We start from the raw sequence: 15,192 nt of genomic DNA on the forward strand, positions 1-15,192 counted from the left end.
TATATTGTCGATTTGACTGGAAAGGAGAATGTACAGATCTAGATGTGCTAGTTCAGAATGCTGTCGGAAGCAAACTGCACAGAATTTCCCTCTGACATTCATTTAAACAGCAATCACCTGAATTGCTGGTTGTTTGCCCAAAAGAGCTGCAATTAGTGAACTGGAAAATGAATTGATAACCGAATCTAGATGCTAAAGCTTTTTTTTTTTTATGTATTTTCTGATATATAGACATTTTGATAGGCCCCATCTCAAATAATTCAACAACGTCCTGTATATTTCTATTAGGAAGAGGCCTTTCTTTGACCGACTGTGCTTTACGAAGAGCCTTATTGATCAGTACTGTAAGAAGAACCATTTAAATGTGCTTAAAAGTACCAAGTATCCAGAATGACTGGCTACGTTGCTCAGTATGGTTTGACGGAATATTATTTCATTTAGGTAAAACGTTAAACTAATGGAAAGGTATTTTGATGCTATGACCTTTTGTAATTCTGGCTAATTGAATACTGTACTTCAAAACCTTGAGTGCTGTTTTTTGGAGTTATCTATTTTCTTAAGGAATAAAGCACACAAAAAAACACAAAAAAAATGCTGTTTCTTATTTCTAGAAGTTGTTCTACTGTCATCATGAGCTTTGTAGGTGTATTCCTGTTTATTTACTACTTGTGATCATTTTCAGTCCACTGTATGAGATGTCTATTGAGAAAGAGAAAGGCATCTTTGTTTGCATGGATAGTATTGACAGATTATCAATCTGAAGTTCCCCAACAGTGCATCACTCTGAGATGTTATTTTCTTCTACATCAAATAACTTCATAAATCCAACATTGTACTCTGCAGGCCCATTCCCTAAGTATTAAATCTACAGTGCAGTGTTCAATCTGGCCACAAGGTGTCTAGCTGCTCTCATCACTGCTTTGTTATAGACCATAGGATATCCTGGGCTTTAAAATACCAGACAATCTCCAATTTGATACTGATGGATTGGTTATATAACAAATGTACACTACTGTTCAAAATGTTGGGGTCACATAGAAATGTCCTTGTTTTTTAAAGAAAAGCACATGTTTTGTCCATCAAAATAACATCAAATTGATCAGAAATACCGTGTAGAGATTGTTAATGTTGTAAATTACTATTGTAGCTGGAAACGGCAGATTTTTTAAATGTAATATCTACATAGGTGTACAGAGGCCCATTATCAGCAACCATCACTCCAGTGTTCCAATGGCACGTTGTGTTAGATAATCCAAGTTTATCATTTTAAAATGCTAATGGATCATTAAACCCTTTTGCAATTATGTTAGCACAGCTGAAAACTGTTGTGCTGATTGAAGCAATAAAACTGGCCTTTAGACTTGTTGAGTATCTGGGCATCAGCATTTGTGGATTCAATTACAGGCTCAAAATGGCCAGAAACAAAGGACTTTCTTCTGAAACTCGTCAGTCTATTCTGGTTCTGAGAAGTTAAGGCTATTCCATGTGAGAAATTGCCAAGAAACTGAAGATCTCATACAACGCTGTGTACTACTCCCTTCACAGAAGAGCGCAAACTGGCTTTAACCAGAATAGAAAGAGGAGTGGGAGGACCCGGTGCACAACTGAGCAAGAGGACAAGTACATTAGAGTGTCTAGTTTGAGAAACAGACGCCTCACAAGTACTCAACTGGCAGCTTCTTCAAATAGTACCCGCAAAACACCAGTCTCAATGTCTTTAGTGAAGAGGCGACTCCAGGTTGCTGGCCTTCTAGGCAGAGTTCCTCTGTCCAGTGCCTGTGTTCTGTTGCCCATCTTAATCTTTTAATTTTTATTGGCCAGTCTGAGAAATGGATTTTTCTTTGCAACTCTGCCTAGAATGCCAGCATCCCAAAGTCGCCTCTTCACTGTTAACGTTGAGACTGGACAACAGGACAAGAAAGTCAAGGTATTGGAGTGACCAAACCCCTGACCTCAATCCTGTTGATCATTTGTGGGCATAACTGAAAAAGCGTGTTCAAGCAAGGAGGCCTACAAACCTGACTCCGTTACACCAGCTCTGTCAGGAGGAATGGGCCAAAATTCACCCAACTTATTGTGGGAAGCTTGTGGAAGGCTACCTGAAATGTTTGACCCAAGTTAAACAATTTAAAGGCAATGCTACCAAATACTAATTGAGTGTATGTAAACTTCTGACCCACTGGGAATGTGATGAAATAATAAATCATTCTCTCTGCTATTATTCTGACATGTCACATTCTTAAAATAAAGTGGTGATCCTAACTGTCCTAACACAGGGAATTTTTACTAGGATTAAATGTTAGGAATTGTGAAAAACTGAGTTTAAATGTATTTGGCTAAGGTGTATGTACATTTCCGACTTCAACTGTAGATATTCCATTACAAATCAGCCTTTTCCAGCTACAATAGTCATTAACAATGTCTACACTGTATTTCTGATCAATTTGATGTTATTTTAATGTACAAAAAAACGTGCTTTTCTTTCAAAAACACAGACATTTCTAAGTGACCACAAACTTTTGAACGGTAGTGTATATATACAGGTAACTGCCAAAACAAAGGAAACACTTGAATAATGAGGGGTACAAAGTACAGTATATTGAAAGCGGGTACTTCCGCACATGGTGGTCCTGAGCAAATCCTGAGCAGTTAACATCCCATCATGCTTATGATCATGTATAAAAATGTTGGGCAGGCCCACTTGCCCATTAATTTGCCTGCAGTGGTTATGCCCCATAGGATAACAATGCCCCCATCCACAGGGCACAAGTGGCCACTGAATAGTTTGATGAGCATGAAAACAATGTGAACCATATGCCATGGCTGTCTGAGACCAGATCTCAACCCAATTGAATACGTATAGGACATTCTGGAACAGAGCCTGAGGCAACATTTTCCACCAACATCAACAAAACATCCAATTATTTAATTTATTGTGGAAGAATGGTGTCGCATCCCTGCAATAGTTCCAGATAATTGTAGAGTCTATGCCAAGGTGCATTGAAGCTGTTCTGGCTCGTGGGGGGGGCCCAATCCCCTGTTAAGACACTTTTAAATTGGTGTTTCCTTTATTTTGGCAGTTTACCTGTATGTGAAATGTATTCATGGGTAGAGATTATTTGGAAAATTTTTTTTTTTACAAGAATATTGGGTACGAACGCCAAGAAACATTCAGAGGCCTGTTGCGGGGGGTTCTGTATCTGACGTGCAGAATCAAAACCCTTATTCCTAAACTGTCCCTGTGAACGCTGATTTTCCTGCAACGGTATCGCTATTTTATTTGACCATAGAACTGTGTTTTTATATGAATAAAATAATGATGCCTGGAATGTTAGAAAGATAAGCCTAAGAACAGACCATTTGCGGATACTCTGTGCAATGTGCACAACAGCTCTTTCAACTCCGGTGGGTTGCTCAAATATGTAAACCATGGGCCCGTCATGGTTAATGCCAAGTCGTGGTCAGTATCAAGTGAAGGCAAAGGCAAATGTTTAGATAGTGGTTTTGATGCAAGCTATTTTGCTGAATTCCCTAGGGTAGGGGTGGTCAAACTCATTCCATGGAAGCCAACGTGTCTGCAGGTTTCTGGATTTTTTTCCTTACAATTAAGACCCAGGAAACCAGGTGAGGGGAGTTCCTTACCAATTGGTCACCTTATTTCATCAATCAAGTACAAGGGAGGAGGGAAAACCTGCAGACACTCGGCCTTCCGTGGAATGAGTTTGACGCATGTGCCTTGGGGTATCCATTGCACCAAAGCCTTCCAACGCCATTCCTTCAGGGTCAAACGCTGGTCTTTGCTCCAGCACCAGTCTATCATGGTCTCATACATTCGATAAAACCCACATGGAAAATGAAATTGGCACAGTCCTTTCTGGCTCTTGATGTGTTCCATTTTTAGGATGTTATTTGAGCTTCCAACATAAACATGTCTTGACTAGACTGAACTTGGGAGAATGTGAGTGTTGGGAGAGTGGGAGAGTGTTGTAATTGACAAATTGATGAGTATCAATATGAAATTTGGCTGCAGGCACAATGAACATCAATGTCTCTGCAAATATGGTCACTCACTGAATGGAGATGAGTTGAAATGACAAGCAATAGGCCTGTGGTAGCTCTCCAGCACCCCACATTTGAACCCTTGCAGTAGTTCAATCACATAGGCAAAGTAAAGGTCAACCTAAAAATATGGCAGATGACCTTCTCATAATCTGCCAAGCTACTGAATACATATACACTGCACCCTGGGATGGCCTATATCTCTCTATTTATATAGATTTATCATGTCAAAGAGGGTGACATTTTGGTAAGGCGACACCCGAAGGGCAGGCACAACTTTACCATGGATATTTTCTGTGATATGGAAATATAAATGTTTTATGAAATCTTATCAATGTCTTTAATAGGCTATGTTAAGGTTGGGCAGATGCTGCCCTGGACTGGCAGCAGCAATCACTTTAATTGTTTATGGGGTTGTCATAGTCATCGGAAAGGGGGAGGTGTAACAGTGTAGCTTCCGTCCCTCTCCTCGCCTTGAACCAGGGACCCTCTGCATTCATCAATAACAGCCACCATCGAAGCACCGTTACCCATCGCTCCACAAAAGCCACGGCCCTTGCAGGGCAAGGTCTCAGAGCGAGTGATGTCACAGATTGAAACGCTATTAGCGCGTACCACCGCTAACTAGCTAGCCATTTCACATTGGTTACAGGGGCGCAGGTTCTGTAGGGATATATTCCGTACTCAGAACAACTGGGAACTTGAATAAATACGAGGTCAAATCATGACATCAGTGATCTTCAGGTTGGAAAGTCGGGTTGGATGACCGTTCAAGTCGATTCTTCTCTGTCGGAGCTAGTTTTTTCCAGTTCCCAGTTGTTTTGAACGCACTGAAGTCAGAAGTCAGAGATTTTCGAGTTCCCAGTTGTTTTGAGCGCGGCAATAGCTAGGGGAAGAGCCCCATTTCGTTCTCTCATTATTATCTCTCTGAGGGAATACCTCCCACTGGACTGTGAGTTATGGCTAGCTACTGTAGTTCAGGCTAGGTTTGTTGTTTTATGCAGCTCCCGTTACCCCGCTATGTAACATTAAAACGCCTGTTGGCATTAACTGTAATTCTCTCTCTGTCCTTTTGTTATTTAAGCTAGTAGGGATATCCCACTTCTGACACCAGTGTAGCGAACAGCGGGGAAGGGAAGTGAACCTGGGTCGCTGGTGTGAAACCCTACACATTGCACGAATACAGTTAACCCACTTGGTGGGAATTGTGACGTAGCTCAAATAGTGAGAATCGCCACACTACCCCCAAAATTTGCTGTGTTGGTGTCAGAAGTGGGATGGAGCCCGTGAGGCCTCCGGAGAGACGTGTACATGTGAGGGATCTGGCATAGAGAAGCGTGGGGACACAGGGTAATGTGGCATAGAGAAGCGTGACCTTAAATGGATACTTCCGGATTTAGTCCATGATGCCCTTTATGTACTTCCCCAGCGTCAGATAAACTTGTGGATACCATTTTTATGTCTCTGTGTCCAGTATGATGGAAGTTAGAGGTAGTTTTGTGAGCCAATGCTAGCACAATGACTGGAGGTCTATGGGTATCTGCTAGCATGCTGCTTGATACAGTTGAAACCAGGATTAATCTGTGAAGAGCATGCTTCTTCAGCGTACCAGTGGCCATCGAAGGTGGAGCATTTGCCCACTGAAGTCAGTTACAATGCCGAACTGCAGTCAGGTCAAGATCCTGGTGAGGACAATGAACATGCAGATGAGCTTCCCTGAGAAGTTTCTGACAGTTTGTGCATCAATTCTTCAGTTGTGCAAACCCACTGTTTCATCAGCTGTCTTGGTGGCTGGTCTCAGACGATCCCACAGGTGAAGAAGCCTGATGAGGAGGTCCTGGGCTGTGAGCCCAGTTGGACGTACAGCCAAATTCTCTAAAACTATGTTGGAGGTGGCTTATGGTAGAGAAATTAACATTCTCTGCCAACAGCTCTGGTGGACATTCCTGCAGTCAGCATGCCAATTGCACACTCCCTCACAACATGAGACGTCTGTGGCGTTGTGTTGTATGACAAAACTGCCTTTTATTGTCCCCAGCACAAGGTGCACCTGTGTAATGGTCATGCCATTTTAATCAGCTTCTTGTTATGCCACACCTGTCAAGTGGATACTGTGTGTAACTGTGTGAGAGCGAAGTCTTGCATTTCGCTCATCTCAATGGCTGTTTCCCCTGCTCAGACATTGCATGCATCAACCAATGGTTGCTTGTCACGTCAGACATGGACTGTGTCAGACTGACAGATTGCTATAACATATGATGTGGTTAGCTGATACATAAAATACCTGTCCAGGCCACAGGAGGCAGCAGAGGGATGGACAGGTCATAATAATGGCTGGAACGGGGTAATGGAATGGCATCAAACAAATGAAAACCATGTGTTTGATGAATTTGATACCATTCCACCAATTCCGATCCAGTCATTACCACGAGCCTGTCCTCCCCAATCAAGGCGCCACCAACCTCCTGTGATCCAGTCGTTGTAAGATCTGGCAGGCATCAGCAATGCCTAGGCAGGGGAAAGCACCCAATATCTGTAGTGCTGCTCATGGTAACATCATTTGGCTGAGTCTACCTGTATTTCCATGTGTGTTAACAAGTGTCAAATTAGTTTACCAATCCATCTAGCCTCACCTGTTTCATTTATTAGTAGGTATATTGTAGTGAAACAGGCAGGGAGCAGGTCTCGAACTCTCGACCTTGTAGCCCCAGCGCGCTATCGACTGTGCCGCGAAAAGCATGCTCGAACTGCAGAGTCGATATCCGCGCTTATAAACCCAGGGTCGTTACAATATTAATGCAATATCAAATTGGCCTGCTAATGAGAACATATATTTTTTACCAAGATGAGAACATATATTTTTTGCCAAGATGCGCCCAGTTGCAATGCTGCCAATCTAACCAAAAACAATAATAATGGAGGGTACAAGGCACGACTGTCCACACCGTCCAAATGAACGCTGCAGGTTGTTTGTTCCGTATTTACTGCAGATTGACAAACCACTACGACCTTGACATTCTGACCGGGCGTGCGCACGCGGAGGCGTGTCCACGGACTCAATGGGAAGATAAAATGCGAGCGCACCTTTACTCGTCCCCGCTTCCCCTTTCGAACAAGTGGACAGACAGAGGCTATACAAGAACGGTACTTTAAAAACTTTATTTGCTCTTTTATGCTTTCCAAAACCAACTTTAATTGACAGTTTCAAGTATGCCTTTAATTGTATGTAATTTACGCACTGTGCAGTGTAGGCGTACATGGCGTTTTGAATAGCTGTCTTTTGACTTTGGGCTAACCTATGTGTTTTCTGTGCTTGCGGACTTAGTACATTTTCTCAACGTTTTCCATGACTTATGTCAACTGTGTACATTAACAAAACACTGCTGATATATGGCACAGATTTAATGGCCATTAATTTTTGTGTGTTGTGTGTGTGTGTGTGTGTGTGTGTGTGTGTGTGTGTGTGTGTGTGTGTGTGTGTGTGTGTGTGTGTGTGTGTGTGTGTGTGTGTGTGTGTGTGTGTGTGTGTGTGTGTGTGTGTGTGTGTGTGTGTGTGTGTGTGTGTGTGTGTGTGTGTGTGTGTGTGTGTGTGTGTGTGTGTGTGTCAAACTCAGTCCTGGGGACCCAAAGTAGTGCACGTTTTGTTTTTTCCGGAACTCTACACAGCTGATTTCAAATGGCTTAATCAAAGCATGTTGAGTTGATCATTTGAATTGTCTGTCTACTACTAGAACAAAAAACAAGTTTGTGAAATGCTGACATCAATGTACATTCAACTCCTACTTGTTGGTTTTAATTTATGTTTTACTTTCAGAGGACTATACCATATCAGGCAAAATGGTGAAGATTGGGATCAATGGGTAACCTGCTTTTTGTCAATACCTTTTAAAGAAATGACTGGTTTTCTATCAGAACTAGAGTTCAAAATGTCACAGAAGCAACCCAGGCTTGCGTTGCACAAATCCCTTGACAGTTTGTGTACTTTGGAACCAAGTTGGAGGAAAGCTCATGCCATACTATAACTACCAGTTCACAAGCCTGGTCTGGACACTTATCATGTCCATTCTCTACTTATTTATAGTTTGGCTGTCACAGCGCCTCTACAGCGCTCTCTCTCTCTCTCGTATCTTCTCAGCTGTCACATTCCTTTATTCTATCCATCTATTAATATCCTGCTAACCTGGTCAGCTAAAGTACCCTTTTTTTGTTGTTCTTTGACCAATCTTATCCTTTGAACCTTTATTTGACCAATAGAAAGAAGATACGATTGCTATAAGCCCTTTCCCATAATCAATCTGTAATGATGCCCATTTTTTTTATCTGGGACACTAATGTGCTGATTGACCTATATACAGTAAAGAAACTAAACTCTTAACAGTGAGCGCAATCGATCCTCGTGACTGTTCAGTTCCCTCGAAGCCTATGTCATAACTCATAAAAAGGTGTTGCAAAGTCATACAAAACTTCATTGACTAGAACAAATTGCTTGTTAATGGTAAAGGATGGCAAGGAATTTGCTCCACAATGCCAATTTGACTGGCTCGTACTGTTGCCAAATGGACTACTTGTTTTTAGTCCTGATGCACTTTGACTCCTTTGGTGGTCAATACATTGACCCCTGTGAACAGGACACCCTTACACCCCCCCAGCTGAATCTGATTGTGTCACTGGGGCAAAGTCCAAATGCGTTAAACATTGTGGTGATCCTTATGAGTGACACTGACTCCTCTGTCACAGGGATTTTATCATCCCCTCAACTTCATTGTTCTGTATACATCACAAGACAAAATCTGTGCAGTAATTGGCTGCTGATGTTATGTAAATAAAAGTTATTTCAGCTGCCCAGGAATGGGACTGTTCTGTTTTTAAATTGGGATTTAAAACTATTCTTGACCGTAATCCAGTTTACTTTGTATTTCAGTGGTGTCTAGGCTTTTCTCAGCCACTGACTGCAACTTAAGTCTCCAACATTCACAGTATTTGACCAATGTGGTCCTATCAGTTAAAACCCTAACCATCAGACTTCGTTAATTTCACTGTAAGGGAGCAGTCCCATGTGGATTGCTCTTAACTATTCACCCAATTTATGCTGAAACCATCTACACAACTGATGGCAAGATGTACATTAAGCTATACTGAACAAAAATATGAACCCAACTATTTCAATATTTTTGCGGAGTTACAGGTCATAAGGAAATTAGTTCACTAAAATCAATAAATTGGGTACTAATCTATGGATTTCACCTGACTGGTCAGCGACGCAGCCATGGGTTTGCCTGGGAGGGCATAAACCCACCCACTTGGAAGCCAAGCCCACCCATTGGGGAGCTAGGCCTAGCCAATCAGTTATCCCCCACAAAAAGGCTTTAAAACTGACTCCTCAGCACCCCACCCTCCCCTCAGACTATCCCACAGGTGAAGAAACCGGATGTAGAGGTCCTGTGTTGACGTGGTTAAGGCTGATTGGACGTACTGCCAAATTCTTGAAAATTACGTTGGCGGTAGCTTATGGTAGAAATTCTCTGCCAACAGCTCTGGTGGGCATTCCTGCAGTTATAACAATTGCATGCTCCCTCGGCTTGTGACATCTGTGGAACATTTTAGAGTTGCCTTTTAGTGTCCCCAGCACAAGGTGCCCCTGTGTAATGATCATGCTGTTTAATCATCTGCTTATTATGCCACACCTGTCAAGTGGATGGATTAGCTTGACAAAGGCTAAAATGCTCAGAGTGATGTAAACACATTTGTGCACCGTTTTACAAAAGCTTTTTGTGCCTATGGAGCATTACTGCTGTCATATTTCAGCACATGAAACATGGGACCAACACTTTACATGTTGCATTTTGTTCAGTGTATTAAAAAAAGCTATGATTTTGAGGATAATGTCCCTAACTGCACAGGCCAACCAAGCTTAAACAGATGACTCTTTAACCTGCTTTTCCAATTTGTCCTCAACCCCGCACTTCTCATTTCTGGTCACGCTGCACCAACCCAACCATATTGGGCATAAACAAAGGCTCTGGGCTCCAAATGTCAAGGTTGGCAGGTGTTGCAGAGCTGTCATCAGACATGTCAGTTTAGGGCTCCTGCCGCATGCCGGTGTGGTAATATGATACATGAGGATTAACTTTAAGACTCTTTCTCCTCTCAGATTTGGGCGTATTGGGCGTCTGGTGACCCGTGCCGCTGCCAAGGGCGGCAAGGTTGAGGTCGTCGCCATCAATGACCCCTTCATTGACCTGGACTACATGGTGAACGTCATACTGCGTTAAGAAATGCAGTACACATAAACCAGTTTTAGCTGCTCGTGTTTACTGTACCATCACTTACTGGCTTTAAAGTCCTGCCCCTGTTCCATAGGTCTACATGTTCAAGTATGACTCCACCCACGGTGTTTGGAAGGACAGCGAAGTGAAGCAGGAAGGTGGAAAGTTGATCATTGGCAATCTGCACATCACAGTTTTCCATGAGTGAGTTGGTTTTCCTTGACTTATTCTTTAGGTACATTGGTTCAAATGACACATTTGGAAGCTTTTGTGCACCCATGTTAAGCTTAGTGGTGGACTAAAAAAAATAGATTCCTCTCTGGTTCTGGGAAACTGCCCCATTGACCAAGTGCTCTAGTAGGATAGAACAGGTATATTATTCCTATGGGTTTCACACACATTGAAACCTTCTACTTCTGTAATTAGAACGCTAGCTTTGTTGTTTAACCCCAACTTCATCTCGTTGCGTTCTTCAGGAGGGACCCCACCGCCATCAAGTGGGGCGAGGCTGGCGCGGACTACGTCGTCGAGTCGACTGGTGTGTTCACCACCATCGAGAAGGCCTCTGTAAGTACCTCCGTTCACTAGCAGTAGGAAAGCCATGGTCACATGTTTAGGTCGTTAGTGATTTGGTGTGCGTTCCTTATTCTGGTAGGCATGTTATGCAGTGTGACCCCACTTTCAATTACGACCCCCTTTTTTTTCTTTAACTCCCTTTTTTAATTTCATATGTATTTTTCTGCTATGTGCTAAAGGTTGGCTGGCTTAGTTCATTCAGTAGCTTAGCATTGCCACAAACTTAACCTTTGCCCTCATCCCAACCACCCACCACAGGCTCATCTGCAGGGAGGTGCCAAGAGGGTCATCATCTCCGCCCCCAGCGCCGACGCACCCATGTTCGTGATGGGCGTCAACCACGAGAAGTATGACAACTCCCTGAAGGTTGTCAGGTGAGCCTCCTGTTGCGTTACCTTTTTAAGGAGCGTTGGCCATTCCCTGCGGCCAAATTATGACTTGTACAAAGAATGGCTGAAACAAACACGTACGCGGTGGTGCTGTATTCTCACTCCTTCGCCAGTCCTGAGTAATACCATTTCAATTCGAAGTGTAATGTCAGCTGATTATTTTATGAGTTGGTGGCACAATGTTTAATCATTAAATATTTAGTGTCATGTTAACACTTTCTATGTCCTCACAGCAACGCCTCCTGCACAACTAACTGCCTGGCTCCCGTCGCCAAGGTTATCAACGACAACTTCGGCATCATTGAGGGTCTCATGGTAAGAATGGATCTTCATTCAGTGTTGACTTTTTTGAATGTGTCCTTTAATCTTAGTGGTGCTCCTTGAACCATGCATGGACTAATGTACCCCCCCCCCCCACAGAGCACAGTTCACGCCGTCACAGCCACACAGAAGACTGTTGACGGGCCCTCCGGTAAGCTGTGGAGAGATGGACGTGGTGCCAGCCAGAACATTATCCCCGCCTCCACCGGCGCCGCCAAGGCCGTGAGCAAGGTTATCCCCGAGCTGAATGGGTATGAACCAATCCGGGGCAATCGTTTTTTTTTTAATGGAGGTTTGATATCATAGTTAACTACTGAGATTTATATAGCCTTAGTGCTTTTTACTATGGTTTTGTTTTTTGAATAAATTAGGAGGCCCACTTGTGCTCGTAATGGTGTGGATCCTGAACCATTTGTGTGTCTTTCTGACCCACAGCAAGCTAACCGGCATGGCCTTCCGTGTCCCCACTCCCAATGTGTCCGTGGTTGACCTGACTGTCCGTCTTGAGAAGGCCGTAAGTCTCCCAACAATGTTTTTATACTTTTGCTAATGTCTCGTAGAGGTTCAACTGGGATTTTGGTGCAAGTCACCAGCATTACAGCAATGGCCACTTCATACATTTTTATCTCAATTTTTTTTTTTTTTTTTTTTACATGTTTGCTCTTCTGCTTTAGGCGCCTTATGACGAGATCAAGAAGGTCATCAAGGCTGCTGCTGAAGGACCCATGAAGGGAATTCTGGGATACACAGAAGACCAGGTAAATATTTCCCCATTACAACCTTGTGTCCCAATCTGTCCTTTTCTTGAAGTGTGCACTTGTACACTACTTCCCATGAATTTAAAGTCATCAGATTAATCTAGATCAGGGTTTCCTGATCTGTCCTGAGCCCCCCCCCCCCTGGGTACACCTTGTTTTTTGCCCTAGCACTACACAGCTGACTCTCATAACCAATTCATCACGCTTTATTTGAATCAGCTGTGTCGTGTTAGGTTGACAAACAAAACGTTTGGGGAAACCTTGGTCTAGAGTACCCCCAGCCAGGCCACATATTTGGTGTATTCCACAGCTGATTTAAAGAGGCGCTTGATTAGGTGACAATTTGAACAAGTAGTGCTAGTTCTGGAACACATCAAATGCATGGACGTAGAGCACACTTCAGGGGAAAGGAGTGATTGGGACATAAGGCAGCCTTTCCCTACTCCTATGCCATGGGCCTCAAGGTCATAGGCTGAAATGTCTTAAGTGGCAACTCTAGCGAGCGCTAGCGACGGTTAATCGTTTTCCACTAAGACTTGTTGCGCCCCCTCAGGTGGTGTCCACAGACTTCAACGGCGACTGCCGCTCCTCAATCTTTGACGCCGGCGCAGGCATTGCCCTCAACGACCACTTTGTCAAGCTGGTCTCATGGTATGTACGCAGGAACCTACACATTGTGCTCACACCAGGTGTCCACCGACTCCCAACGTTTCATCGACATGTAAAGCTGTGCATCATTTGCATTGCAGTGAATGTTGCAACTGTTATAAATATTACCAGGGGCAGTATATGTGCTTTGAGGAACACTGAAACTTGCCTTTGACTTGTTAGTTTCCATCAACAAATTGAGACCTTGCCAGGATCTAAACCAGGAAACGAACATTCAATTAACAAAAGGGCTTATTAAATAAACTCAACACATTTTGGAGAATACAAAACAATGTTTGAACTTGATGGCCACATTAATTAACATTAGTATGCTCTTAGCTCTCCTGTGATTGTAGGTTTTTGTGAATTTTCAAACTTCTGTCTTCAATAGGTACGACAATGAGTTTGGCTACAGCAACCGTGTTGTTGACCTGTGTCTGCACATGGCCTCCAAGGAGTAAAGTTTCCACACCACACTTCCAACCACTCACGACCTCTTCCTTCTCCTGAACGGACACCCCACCAGTCCGCTGCCAGAGAGCCTGTAGTGAACTCGACTCAATGGGAACATTTTTACAAGTCACACCTCTGTTCTGTTCAGTGAGGATTGAGTATTTTTGCCTGCAGAATATTTCTGTTTACTACACTGGCTTAATTTGCACTCCTTCACAATAAAAGTCCTGTTATTAAACGATCATCTCATTCTTCCAGAGCACATGTTCATTATGGCACTCAACTGTTTGGAAAGGGCCCAAGTTTTTCCTACTCATGTCCTGGGCCATTTTTGCAATGGAACTAATGTAACAGTGTTAAACACCACACTGCGTGGACAAATGTCTCTACCACACACTTCATCCTGTCACAGAACACAAACGTTCCCTCCGATAAACTGGAGAGATTGTGCCAGCCAGAACAGGCTGTGGTAGGAACCATTCAATGAACAAACATTTTTTATCACCAGTGATGGATAGGATTTGTATACTGCTTTTCACTAGTGGAATCAATTCTTAAGCCGTCGTATGGAGCTGGTCTAACGTAGTCGACACACCCAATTGCTATGAGTTAAGATGAACCACAGTATTGGACGGGTTCTTTTAATGTTTACATTTAAGCCCCATTTTGCTTGAAATAGTGTGGATCTAAAGGGAACTAGGACCTGCGGCAAGCTTGACTGGTATGGCTTCCGTGTGCCCCTTGCCTGGTTGCCCTGACAATCAGTCTTGTGAAGACGTAAGCTCTGTTTGCGACATTAGTCAGACTGACATTGTGGTGAGGAGTACGAGGGGTGTTGTACAACAGTCATCAGTGACGGGATCATCGCTAACAGAGTAATGCCAATGGCACGTTTTCTAACTGCTGCTTTACCCATTCTGGACCAATTTGATGGGTCGGGAGGTGCTCTGATCCAAATATTTGGCTGGTCGCGCAATCAGTCTAGGTAGCCAGGCAAGTAAGTCTCCCAATCTGTATATCCTATGCTTTTGTTAGTGGCAACTAGGGTTGGTGTCAATTTACTAAATCAACTGAAAGTCCAGTGTTCTCCAATGCTTCTCTATAGCTAGGTTTCCATCAAATTAAAGATTTTCCTGCAAATATTCTAAAATCTGCATAAAGACACTTCTCTACCAGTTGTAAGTTTCACCAAATGGACTTGAGGATAAAAGCCAGTGTGACGTAAGGCATGAAGTTGAAAACCTGGTGATTTTGGGAAATGTACCACTCATTAGTTTCTTGAAATCACCATGACAACTGGATTGGTGTGTAAGCTTTCCTCTGCATTTCTTTCACATGTCAGATCAGAGAATTCTTCAAGAAAGGGAGGAAGTAAGGATACGTTTTGTAAGCGCAATCGGAAAGGGCCCAAGTTTTTCCTACGCATGTCCTGGGCCTCAAATACACACTGCCATGTCTAAGCTCCGACACAAGGGAGGAGTAAAGATACAAACTCACTCATCCTTCAGGTGGTGTCTGCAGACTTCCACAGTGTCTGCTGCTCAATCCACGTTCCCAAACATGGCAGCCTTCTCTCCTCCAAAAGCTGACATTGACGCAGAAATACACCACCGCCAACCTAAGCTGTGCCACTGGAGCCTACGGAGGAAAAGAGTCTCCGAGGATCACTACATTCCAAGCCAGAACCAGAATCCTGGTCTACAAACCACTAGTGCTCCCTAC

At 43.4% G+C, this 15,192-nt stretch overlaps 1 protein-coding gene across 1 annotated transcript; it reads left to right on the forward strand.

The window, feature by feature from the left end:
• The first annotated feature begins 7,092 nt into the window (after positions 1-7,092).
• Positions 7,093-13,708, forward strand: LOC124012801 (glyceraldehyde-3-phosphate dehydrogenase-like). The gene is made up of 12 exons (XM_046326767.1): positions 7,093-7,203; positions 7,874-7,919; positions 10,211-10,310; positions 10,420-10,529; positions 10,802-10,892; positions 11,160-11,275; positions 11,524-11,605; positions 11,711-11,862; positions 12,047-12,125; positions 12,286-12,369; positions 12,923-13,020; positions 13,409-13,708. The coding sequence occupies exons 2-12, from the start codon at positions 7,897-7,899 to the stop codon at positions 13,476-13,478; spliced, it is 1,005 nt and encodes a 334-aa protein (XP_046182723.1). The 5' UTR covers positions 7,093-7,203; positions 7,874-7,896; the 3' UTR covers positions 13,479-13,708.
• The last annotated feature ends 1,484 nt before the right edge of the window (positions 13,709-15,192 follow it).

The sequence above is a fragment of the Oncorhynchus gorbuscha genome, linkage group LG24, assembly GCF_021184085.1.
Source record: "Oncorhynchus gorbuscha isolate QuinsamMale2020 ecotype Even-year linkage group LG24, OgorEven_v1.0, whole genome shotgun sequence".
In the NCBI taxonomy this organism is placed as follows: Eukaryota; Metazoa; Chordata; class Actinopteri; order Salmoniformes; family Salmonidae; genus Oncorhynchus; species Oncorhynchus gorbuscha.